This window comes from Amblyomma mixtum, chromosome 10 (genome assembly GCF_055824585.1).
Source record: "Amblyomma mixtum isolate Tamu chromosome 10, ASM5582458v1, whole genome shotgun sequence".
Classification (NCBI taxonomy): domain Eukaryota; kingdom Metazoa; phylum Arthropoda; class Arachnida; order Ixodida; family Ixodidae; genus Amblyomma; species Amblyomma mixtum.
Window position 1 is genome coordinate 121,355,413 of NC_143021.1, and position 12,214 is coordinate 121,367,626.

The following is a 12,214-nucleotide window of genomic DNA, read 5'->3' on the forward strand; positions in this document are numbered from 1 at the left end:
AGCGGCAAAAGTTCGCGATAAAGCGATTATCTTTAGTCCACTTGCGATAGTCGTCAACAACGTCCCATCGTAGGCCAACCTTTCTTAGGAAGCGTTGTCTCACGGAAGCTATAGCCGGGCAAGTCCACAGCAAGTGTTTTTCGTCACACTGGTCGGACGCAGCACCACAATGGGGACACTTGTCAGTCACTTCGTAACGTTTGTCACGCCACCGATGACGCACAGAAGGAGTCAGAGCCGCTCCTGCCCGAATCCGCCATAGTCACTCTTCAGCTGCTCAGAAAACGTGGAAGACCACGCGCTCGCGTAGCACTACGCACTCTGACGACGTGCATGCATGGGCGTGTCTGCACGAGCGCACACTATAAATAAACAAACAAACATTTGTCAATTTCATAATTCAATGTTTCAAAGTTTCAAAGTTTATTTTCCATCTAACACTACAGATGAAGGAATCGTAGAAAAAAGCCGCCCTTGGGCAGCTTGACGAGTCTACGATCCTAATTATTGACAGGGAGTCAAAAAGAGAGTTTATACAATTTTAAAAAACAAGCACATCAAGGAAGCACGAGAGAATACACGAAAGAGCAATATGTATACATAATGAAACTTAAACAATGTTATGCAAAAACAAATTATGTAGTTCACGATGCGAAAAAGAAAACAAATCGAGGTTAATGTGGATATACCTATTTAGAAGAGATGAAAGAGTGTACTGAAGGCATTCCCTACCAAGATTTAGTCGAGGTGTTGGCACTGTCCATTCTTCGCCACGTCTTGTTGGATAGGCTGATTCTTTTTTCCTTAGTTCTGCTACATTTTTAAGATTTGTTACATTGTTCCTGATTTCTGTTTTAAAAGTAACACTCAAGCGATATTTATAAAGATTACGTGCTTTAATAACTTGTGAATGACAAAAGAAAGCTGTACTTGGATGTCGGAACGGTAAATTATATATATTTCGGAGATATCTTTTTTGCATTAAATGAATACGTTCAAGGTTAGTGAATGTTGTAGTGCCCTACACTAACTGGCAATAGTTTAAATGCGAGTTGAATATTGAATTGTATACCAGCATCTTATTTTTTGTGGGAAGTATGTATTTTAGACGGCCTATAACACCAATGATTTGAGCTATTTTTTTCAAGATATAATTGGAATGATAATCCCATGACATAATGGCGGCCGCAAGCAATAATTAGCCAGTTGGCCGGCTGGAGTGAGAACGAAACCGCTGCACCGGCCTGGTAGCAAGCAGGCAGCGTGAGTGCCGCTGAGGGCTGCGCTCTCGACACGAATACACCCGTATGGGAGTAAAACAGGAGTAAGCTGACGCACATCTGCTTCTGAAAAGGTGTCCAATAGAGGACAGCTACACTCTCCCTTTTTACTCTTTTCTGTTCATAGTGTGCGGTGAGAGAATGCATGCGACGCTAAAGATCGAGCGATTGTGTTGGCGACTAACCTCTGTCATCAATTTCTTCACTGCAAATCTAGAATACGACCGTCTGTGCTCCGTGCGCTTTGCTCGTATTTCAGCGGTAATTGCCCACCGAGGGGGAGGGGGGGGGGATACCGTTCCTCCAGAAGTCTCGCGAATGTTTTTAATTAGAAAACAAGGACACAGCCATAGAAGGAGACAGGACGAGCGCTAATTAGCGCTCGTCCTGTCTCCTTCTCTGTCTTTGTCCCAGTTTTATGCGCTAGTCTGTTAATTAACAATGACACACCAACTAGACCAGCTTTCCGCCATGATTGCTCGCGAATACGCCAGTCATCGCCGCTGCAAAAATCTTCAAACAGCGGCGCCACGAGTACCTCGCTACGACGCTATTGCCTGGTTTATAAAAGTGTTTTCTCCAGTCAGTTTCTGTTTCTGCTACTTCCCCTCTATCCATGGGACCACAGGACCAGAAAGTTCCGAGTCGCGGCAGCAGTGGTAGATTACATGGGGGAACCAATTAGCAGCGCGACATTAAGAAACTGTACGGTAACGGAGGGGGAGGAAGCTGCCGTAGCTCTAGCGGCAGCCGAAGGTTACCGTAGGAAGAAGTCTTTGATAATCCTAACAGACTCCAAAGCAGCATGCAGGAACTACATACAGGGAAAAATAAGCAAGGAAGCGCTGAGCATCCTCCTCGAAGCAAAGCTTCCAAATAAGACCTTAAGACACAGGATTTTCTGGATACCGGCACACACCGGGTAGAGGGTAACTCGAGGGTAGACAGCCTAGTTCGCGAGATCACGAGCCGAGCAGGGCAGTCAGAAACCCTGGAGGACCCCATGACGGTGGAACCAACGTATGCAGAAATATTAAACTACTACAGAGGGCGGAGATTCAAATACCCACCACCCCACACATCATTAACACAGCACGAGGCGGTCTGCTGGCGGAGACTGCAAGCAGGGACTTTCCACAATTTATACATACTACATAAAATGTTCCCTACACAATACAGGGACACATGTCCGTGGTGCGGAGCAACCCCCACGCTATATCACATCACATGGGAATGCGAACGTAACAGAGCATTTCACAAGCTAAATGACCCGAATGCGGAACAATGGGAGGGCCTGCTGACCAGCAGCGAGCTCACGGCTCAAAGGGCACTGGTGCAGCACGCCTGCGAAGCAGCAAGACTCAGCGGTGCCCTGGAATAGGGGCGCCGACCTTGTGAAGAGGCCGAAGACATGACGACATCGGCCCACCGCTTAAACCTGATTTTTGGAGCAATAAATGTTTTTCACTCACTCAGCGCACCTGGTGACTGAAGGAGACCTAATGCTTAGAAAATGAATAAATCGTGGACATGCACCTAGCGCGACAGGCTGCCGTGGTGACTGAAAAAAAGGAATAAAGAAAAATTTTCAATAAAGAAAAATAAAAGGTGACCGAATAGTCCGCGGCACCATGAAGCGAAGCTGTTTGGTTTCGCCGGCGGTGGTTCGAATTCTGCTCTGGGGTATTGTTTACCTTTTCAGCTGGACGCCGTCATCATGACGACGATATGGCGCTTGAGTTGACGTTCCTCCTCCCGCTTAGGGAGTAATCTGCGTTTGCTTGTGGATTAGCTGAACGATGGTATTATATGGAAGTTTCATACCCTTGACCAAGTCGCGATGAAACACAGCACTTAGAATTTCACGACGAGATACCAAACCAGGCTCTGCAGACGACCGGAAAGCGCAGGGCTAATTTTTAGTGTTCGTATCATTCGCAATGTAGGCTGGCGCTAAAGGCGGGAAAAAGCATTTCATTTCGCATTGAGCAACAAAAATCGCAGGTGTTAGTTTGACGTCAGTGGAAAATAAGTGCACCAATGAATTGAATGTTTAACTCACCAGGCGCCACCATTCAAATAATAAAGGAAACCTTTTCCAAAAATTGCGCTGTTCGTCGTAACTCTTGAGCACGAGCAGTTTTCGGCGGCGCTTTGCAGTCATCACCTGCTCCGAGAATCCAGCTGGTTGCAGCAGACGCCAGCCAAATGCTTCCTATTTTATGATTGCGGACTGGACGAAACAGAAGTGTCGAGTACTCAGTGGTCGTTAGTGTTCGTGTCTGTTAGTAGAGTGCGTCTCCTTTGTATGCGGAGTGTGCTCCTGGCTCTCCGAGAAGGAAACCAGGGAGGATGAGTGGTAGCCTGGGTAAACTATGTTTTTGAAGTGGTGCTCTATACTGATTCGAATTCCTGCGTCACCATATTTTAGTCTGAAAACATACTCGTAACACTTGGGTGAGGCCTAGCGTAGTGCCTAAACCAGGGGATAGCCTAATTAAATATAAATTTGAACGGCTCGCAGTACAATAAAAGGAAATACAAGGAGGTCGGAAAGAGCGCCAACTACAAAGTATTCCGAACACCGTCTTTTTTATATGCCGGTACCTAATTACAGCCAGAACAAGGTACCTACAAAACAAATTGGAGGGAATACTCAACGTCCGCCTTAAGAAAAATTGGCAGATTGGTTTAGCTCTGGTTAAACCTGGAGGATTGCGAAAGCAACGAGAAGAGAGAGAGAGAGAGGCGATGGAGAGCGCGCGGCAGCGGCGGCGGCCCCGGAACGCCAGCTATGCGCCGCTACTGCGCACGCCAACTGGCGAGCGCGGCAGCGGCACCTCTGAGTCACTCGCGCAGTGACGGCGCACCAGCTGTGCGCCTTGTGACGTCACTGCTCCTCACGCATGCGCAGTATGGCCTTTCCTCGGCTCCACGAAATGGCTCGGCGACAAGCGTAGTGTTGCTTTCGCAACAATATGACGCGAGAGCGTAATTGGTTAGTTCGCATGTAAGCAGAACTGGCCATTTTCTACTTTTCATTAATTAATACCTGGGAGTCCTCATAACCCCCCCTCCTGGCGCAGTGATGCAGCGGTTAAGCGATGCGGTACAGCCCTTCAATGGCCGGTGCTGCCACCGGTGGACCTTGTGCGGTCCAGGTTGCTGTTCCCGAGCGACCAATCATTGATTTAACTGCCACCTGCCACGGTGGGCAGTTTGTTTACTATCCGCTGGCCACGTTCTGATGGCGCTGCAAGCTCACTTTTCCTACGGGGCCCAACTGCCTCCTAGGTTACTCTCTGCTGGCATCACCTGCCAGAGTCATACTCGCGATCTTTCACTCACAACACCGACACCAGATTTTCTGGACAACGGTGCCTTTAACGCTATCGCTTTAAAATACAGCATCACCGTAAAATGACCCATTATCTAGATTTGTACGCTTTCGTCTAAAAACCCTACTTCCTGGTCGCTGAGTCTGACCAACGACGTGTTAATCCACGTGGGCGCAGCTTTCTGTATATGATAAGCCTCTATTATTTCGTTTTTGACTCCGTCCTTGCCTTTGCCGATAAACTTCGCCCCTTAAAGTAAAGGTTCACAGCTTAAAAGAAAGGTAAATTGGTTTTTAAGGAAAGAAAAACAAGCTGTAATTGTCTCACATATCTGGGCGAACACTTAAACCGCGCCGTAAGGAAGGGATAAAGAAGGGAGTGAAAGAAGAAAGGAAGAAAGAGGTGCCGAAGTGGAAGTCTCCGGAACAATTTCGACCACCTGGGGTTCTTTAACGTGCACTGACATCGCACAGCACACGGGCGCCTTTTGCGTTTCGCCTCCATCGAAACGCGGCCGCCGCGTTCGCAGCCTTCACAATATTTGCAGTGACCTGGAAGGTTCTCTCTTGGATTGTTTATATTGATCATTGGTATTCGCTCGCTCTCTCACTGAAACAACGGCCGGTCTGGCTGATGTAAACATGCGAGCACTTGAGCGGTATTCGGTAGATTACATGAGAATGGCAATCGGTAGACCGTAGCCTATGCATATGGGAGGGGGAGGGGGGGCGGGGGAGGGAGGGTCGTCTGGCCATCATAGAGCAAATGTTTGCAAACTTGCAGCTGCTGAAGAAGCAACGTTGTTCGAATATTCACCTCTTTTACTTGGCATCTCCCAATGGAACAGTCTGCTTGCAGATGTCGTCTCCATATTTAATCATGCATCTTTCCTCATGGCTTTAGAAGGTATCTAACGTTAGGCTGTTTTGATTACTTTGTTGTTATTGATTATTTTAGACTACTTATCTCGTTTTGTTTTCCTTCACGTACAGGGCTGTATTCATTGTTGTATTGCGCTCCCTGCCCGGTATTGAGCGTGCTTATAGCTAATTCTGTTATTGTCTTGTGTCATCATTCAAATCCATATATCTATTGTATAAATACACAGGTTCCAAATTAGTTTATTTCTTCCTACATTTTTTCCTTTTATATATTCTATAGTAACCTTATAAGTGCGTTTTTGCTTATGTTCGTATGTTCTTGAACAGTTGTATTCCCCCCTCCTTAGGATAAATAAATGAAATAAAATATCGACCGCCTATCTTCATGTTGTGCGCTGTTTTATGTATGCACGCATGGAATTACCGCCACAGGCCTCTTGTCTCTCTCTGCTTCCTTGGCCATTCACCACTGGAAGTGAGTTGAACCAGCAAGACCCACAGCGAGTGCTACCGATAGCCCCGCTTAGCGCCTCCCTCTCCCCTGAAGTGTCTGACCCGGTGCCTAACCGTGTTCCCACCGCAGGTGAGCGAAGGCCGCAGCCCGGAACCTCGGCAGCCGAGCCCGGCCGAGTCCTCCTCCTCGTCGGAGCAGCACGTCCTCGCCCCGTGCAGCGGCGGCGGCGGCCAGGGGCTCCGTCGGTGCCTGGCGTGGGCGTGCCGCGCCTGCAAGCGGCGCACCCTGGCTGTGGACCGACGCCGGGCTGCCACGCTGCGCGAGCGCCGGCGGCTACGGCGCGTCAACGAGGCGTTCGAGGCCCTGAAGAGGAGGACCTGCGCAAATCCTGCGCAGAGGCTGCCAAAGGCGAGCATGGTCATTCATTCATTCATTCATTCATTCATTCATTCATTCATTCATTCATTCATTCATTCATTCATTCATTCATTCATTCATTCAAAGCGAACACTTTCAAATGTAGTTTTTTCCCACAAACAATTGAATTTCTGAATTCGGCACCAGGTACCAACCGTATGCTACCATTAAGAGAATTCTTGTCTGTACTTCATCATTGGCCCTAAGCCTGTCGGCTGTATTCCTTGTATGTTTTTGCATTATATATTGTATATCATCCACTCCTGCTATAGCCCCGTCGGAGCTGCAGTATGTGAAAATAAAATAAATTCATTCATTCATTCATTCATTCATTCATTCATTCATTCATTCATTCATTCATTCATTCATTCATTTTGAAAGACTTCTTAGGCACTTACAGGCGTTCATTTGAAAAAATACGAAATCGAAGTCCTATTTTAGAAGTATGCGATTAGTGAAACGCTTTTCGTACCACCCGCGCGGATGAGAGGAAGAGGAGCCCGCCAGTGCCTAGAGACTCCAAGCGCCCGACTAACGGCAGAAATCAGCAGCCCTGCTGCGCTTATCTGCTGAAGTTCCAAGATACGTGGCGCTATAGGCCCGGCGGTGCATTCTGATATTTTCAAAACGCACCAGTGACACACGAGGACGCGGACGCTAAAAAGAGGCGACGGATGGGCGGCTGGTCCCGTCCAATTGATCTATTGTCAGTGAGCGCACCACGCCCTCAGACCGTCTTGACTTCCGTTGCGATGTGCTGTGCAAGCATTACAAGTGCTGCCATTCGAGGAAAAATTTGTTTACTTATTACTAAATCGCAGGCCCCGAGGCTTTGGGGAGCGTTGGGTGAGAGGGGCATTACAAACAGAACAAGCGAAATTGTGCAAGTAGGCAAACAGCAGCATCGAAGCGGTGCATAGGATATGGGCACAGGGCTATGCAGAAAAGAAGACAAAGCATGTTAAAGAAAATAAAAATTTCGGTAATTCAGGACGAATTAAGGGTAAATCAAAGTGCAAGATGGAAATATATGCTACCAAAATACAGCAGCTTCACTTCCTGGGCGAATTGGTTATGCATGTTCTAGCAAAACATCAGCGGAAACCAAGACCCAGGACGGGAAGATGGCACACACACACTGTCGCCAGGCTTACCTAAGTCCGGCGACAGTATGTGTGTGCCTTCTTCTTGTCGGTTGGTTTAAGACGGTCCTAACGTCCCAAAGCGACTCAGGCTATCGGGGAAGCTGCAGTGAAGGGCTCCGGAAATTTAGACCACCTAGGGTTCATTAACGTTGCACTGACATCGCACAGCACACTGGCCTCTGGAATTTTGCCTCCATAGAAATTCGGCCGCCGCGGCCTGAATCGAACCCGCGTCTTTCGGGTGAGCAGCCGAGCGACACAACCACTGAGCCACCGCGGCGGCTGCCTTTTTCTTGTCTTGGGCCTCGGTTTTCGCTATGTTTTGCTAGTAAAATGCAAGACAAGCAAGAGTAAAAACAAAGTGAATGTTTCAAAATGCTAAGCAAACAAATGAGCCATCAGATGTTTTTTAACTTTTTTTTTGTGCGCTTTTAACTTTTTTTTGTGTGTGGGGGGGGGGGGAGTGGTAGGTGAGACAAAAAATTCTGGAGTCGGGAAGGTCCTTAGATAGAAGTATTGCATGAGGTAGCGCGGATAAATGGATTGATTGTTTTTTTCATATGCGCGCTTGTAGCTGGAATTACGTATTATGTCACCGCAGTCAAGTGCAATTAGGTGTTTCCAGAGATACAAGTGAAGTACGGCTGTGGGCATATCTATGAAATAAACCTAAAATCATTAGAACGATGCATTTCGAGCGCCGGCCCATTGTTGTCACATTTAAGTTGAGATATACACTGCTGTGATAGCTATGATGCTACAAATGGACGGGGGAGCTCTGTTTTGAATTCACTCAAGCACTGTGAATAGGGCAGTTTTAATGCGAAGACCACAGGCATGACACAAATCCCAACTGCGGACAAAAAAGTGCTAAATATGCTGTATCTAGCAAGGGAAGCGTGGGAATGCACAGATTTCGGCATATGAAACCTAAAGACCTTGATGCTTTGCTACAGACTGCGGAAATGCATCAAAACGATGAAAACGTGGCCTGGTGCTCTGAGCATCCGCCTTATGTGCAGAAGGCGCTGGGTTCGATCCCCATTGCAGCCGGGTACACCAATTTTCAATGGAAGAAAGCTTTTCTCCAGGCCTCGTTTTTAGTCTCCGAGAGGGATGAAATGCTTGGGAGGACAGGCCTTTGCCCTGCTTCCCATTCTTACCCTCGAAAGCAAGTAACTGGAAAGGAGCGTAAATTGGAAAGGAAAGGATGGGCAGCTACCATTACGCTTTCAACACAGGTTCGAATGCCAGGCTACCTTCGAGCAGTTCCTTCATGCAGAAGATGCGCTAATACTCTCTCTTACTTCAGCACTGGAGCGTAGGCGACTGAACTACTTTCCCTCCGGCTCAGGGCACTCGGCCATTGAGCCGGAGTACACGCGTTGGAAGCCGTCTGCAGGCCGCGTTTCGTTGCAGATGAAACGCAAAAGGTACCCGTATGCTGCGCGATGTCAGTGCTCGTAAAAGATCCCCAGATGGTCGAAATTATCCCGGCGCTCTCCACTATGGCACCGTTTTCTTGCTCTTTCTTCCTTAACTCCCACCTTCTTCCCTTCCCTCACGGCGCGGTTGAGGTGCACTCCGTGGAGTGAGACAGTTACATGGGCGTCCGGAGGGGGGGGGCAAGGGGGGGCGGCTGCACCCCCCTGGAAAATCACTCACTCTAACCGTGAGTGATGGCCGCACACCAGGGGCGGCGGTGCGCTCAGCAAAAAGAGTAAAAGCGGCCCCGCTTCCAGCTTTGGGTCACATCTGCGAAGTGCCGCGTCCGGGGACGCGTCGTTGCAGACATACAGCGGCACCGGCGAGCATGTGTTTCGAGGCGTCTTGAGATGGGTGCCTGTTTCTTTGATCTCTAGAGAGATAGCCACACGGAGGCAGACAGTGCACAATCCGGCCACCGATGAATTCTTCAGGAGGGAGGGACAAATCAGCCGTGTCCACCCCCGCTTTGTCGGGCTGCTCAAGGGCAAGCAGGCGATGAGTTGGCGCCGCCGCCGCTCGCTGTCTCCTCCGATCCACGGGAGAGCGCAGTTCGGTAGAAGCGCCGCTTTCAGAATCTTCGGCAAAGGGGATTAGCAGTTCCTTTTGTTCACGGCGACGCAGTCTCCAGAGGCGCCCCCACACCAGCGTTCCTTGCATCTTCTCCGGAAGCCAGCGCCTTTGGTCAAGGCAGCCCGATGGCGCCTGCCTGGCTCGCCTGGCTCGCCTGTCACCTCTGGCTGGGCCTCAAATCCCAACAGCGCCCATGTACTGTGCGATGTCAGTGCATGGTAAAGAGACCCAGGTGGTCGACATTATCCGGAACTCTGTACTACTCCGTCCCTCATAGCCTGAGTCGTTTTGGGGCTCTGAACCCCATAAAAACACACAAAACAAATTTTCCGACCGGAGTGGCGAGTTTCCCTTCCCCTCGGAAGTCGCGAGGCGTTCCTTTCACCCCCAAAGTGCTATTAGGAACGACGACAACAAGTCTCGCCGGGTGGCCGCCAGCACGCCTGTTTCTACTGTGTATGGCTGCTAGCGACTTGAGGGTGATTGCTTTCGGGCCTGCCGCCATGGACCACAAGCACCGAGAGGACCCAGGTGCCAGCTGACTTCAATTACGGAGTTTGCCCGGTTGGAGTGCAGGAACAAAACCAGACCCCCTTCACAAAGTGCCTGCACGTGTAGAATGCCGCCGCCGCCTCGGGGAGGCGAACGTTATCTTCCCCATTTGCCGTGACCGTGCCAGAGAACAAAGGGCCTCGTCTCCGGTTGCTATTTGGCGTGCCCAAGCACCGCGACAAGCTGGCGGGCCTCATCTCCGACCCAAGCACGAGGAACCACTTTCGGCGTTTTCGTGACCTCGCGTCTGGCCTCGAGCGGCGGGTGGCATTTGATGATCAACAGATGTCGGTGACCCGCAGAAACCTTCGGCTGGCCGGAGGCCATCACCTACCGCCGTCAACGCTACCTCGACGACAACCTTCTTTCCCTCAGACTCCACATGTGAAGGGGGCGTGACCATGAGTGCAGTGTCGTGTGTGTGCGCACAGGTGAAAGCTCTAGGCCCCTCCCACTCCGGCAAGGGCGTCCTCAACCTAGGGACTTTAGGGAACAAGAAGGATATAAAACTCGACAACGGATGCGGCAGAATCGTCTCACTTCTAACCACCAATGTAAAATGTAAATAAACCTATTCTCCTTTCGCCATCTACCTCTTCGGTCAGCGGCACTCCTGTCCTGAACCCTCAACTCCAACAGTGCGTATTCGGGGATACTGCGGCAAGTAGGCCCTTGCATGTGTGCGCGCCTCTGTGTTTGTGCTTCGGTATTTTTAGTGGCCGGTTGTCAACGAAGCTGAGAACAATCAAGACAGCGGACGAGAAAACGACGAGCGGCGAGTAGTGTGTGTGCAAATACTCGACTGTGCGGTTGCGCGAGCAAGATGGAGCGAGGTGTATGAAGCTGCGAGCGTGCATTTATCTTGTAAATAAGTTTTCGTTGTATATATAGTCATTTTTTGTTTTCAACGTACGCATTCAACCGTTTTTTCAATCAATGTGTATATATTTTTAACACTACCAACCCCGAAGAACTCCATAGCCAGCTTTGTCTCGCGCGGTTCCGAATGATGGACATTCGGCGCTTCTTCAAGCGTCAGCGGTTGTCTGACGAAGCGTTATCCAAATGCGCCCCTGCAGATTCTGGTGTGATATGTGACAACGGTGTAGCATTTGAACAGAGTGATGCAAGCTTTTATCACCGGACAGTAGCTGATGTCGTCGACTCAATGGAAGGGACTCTGTCAACAGTGAGTTCAGGTAATGCAGCAGGCCGAGATGATTCCATTCCTCCTTTCTTGGGATTTAAGTCCGGATTTGACCAGAGCGATGCAACCTTTCATCACCGGACAGTAGCCGACGTCGTCGTCTCCATGGAAGGAACTTCACCAGCGAGCTCCGGTCACGCAGTAAGCCGAGACGATTCCCTTTCTCCTTGCTTGGGATCGAAGTCCGGAGACAACATCAAGAAAACAAATAACTTGCCTCAAGAATATGACTTAGGAGAGTTTCTAGGCAAAGCTAAACTCACTGGCATAACGGACTTTTTGAAGTTACGTCTTCTTACTAAGCCATGGTCACCAAATGTTACATACGATTTTAAGAAGGATGTAACACCTGGAAAGAGGCCTTTTCGACATCAATGGCTGGGAGATTACGCCCCCTGGCTTGCGTACTCAGCGACAGCGAAAGGCGCTATTTGTCGTTTTTGCGTCATTTTTCCTCCACGTGTTCACCGGGGTACTCAAGGAAGTTTTATCGTGCGCGCTTTCAGTAACTACAGAAAAATGCACGGGGCGTGCAGGGATCACGTAAAATCCCAATGGCACCAGGAGGCAATGACGGCCTCACAGAACTTTATGGATGTGATGAAAGGCAAGCAGCTACCCGTTGTAGAGCAGCTGAACAGAGCACTCCACGCGCAAGTTGAAAGGAACCGTGAGAAACTATTTCCAATAGTTTCCACCATTGTCTTTTGCGCGACGCATGACTTGCCAATTCGCGGCAAGCAGTCCGATAGTGGAGTCTTCAATGATCTGCTTGACTTTCGTGTAGAAGCTGGAGATAGTCTACTTCAGGAGCACTTCGCTTCTTCTGCTGGCAATGCCAAGTACACTTCTGTCCGCGTCCAGAACGAGATCATCACAATC

General features: G+C 49.4%; 1 protein-coding gene across 1 annotated transcript in view; it reads left to right on the forward strand.

Annotated features, from left to right (window-relative positions):
* Positions 1-12,214, forward strand: part of nau (myogenic-determination protein nautilus) — a 129,054-nt gene that overhangs the window by 17,815 nt on the left and 99,025 nt on the right. The window contains exon 2 of the mRNA XM_089562648.1: positions 6,083-6,361. Coding sequence (XP_089418774.1) covers positions 6,083-6,361 — 279 coding nt within the window. The remainder of the gene's footprint in view (positions 1-6,082; positions 6,362-12,214) is intronic.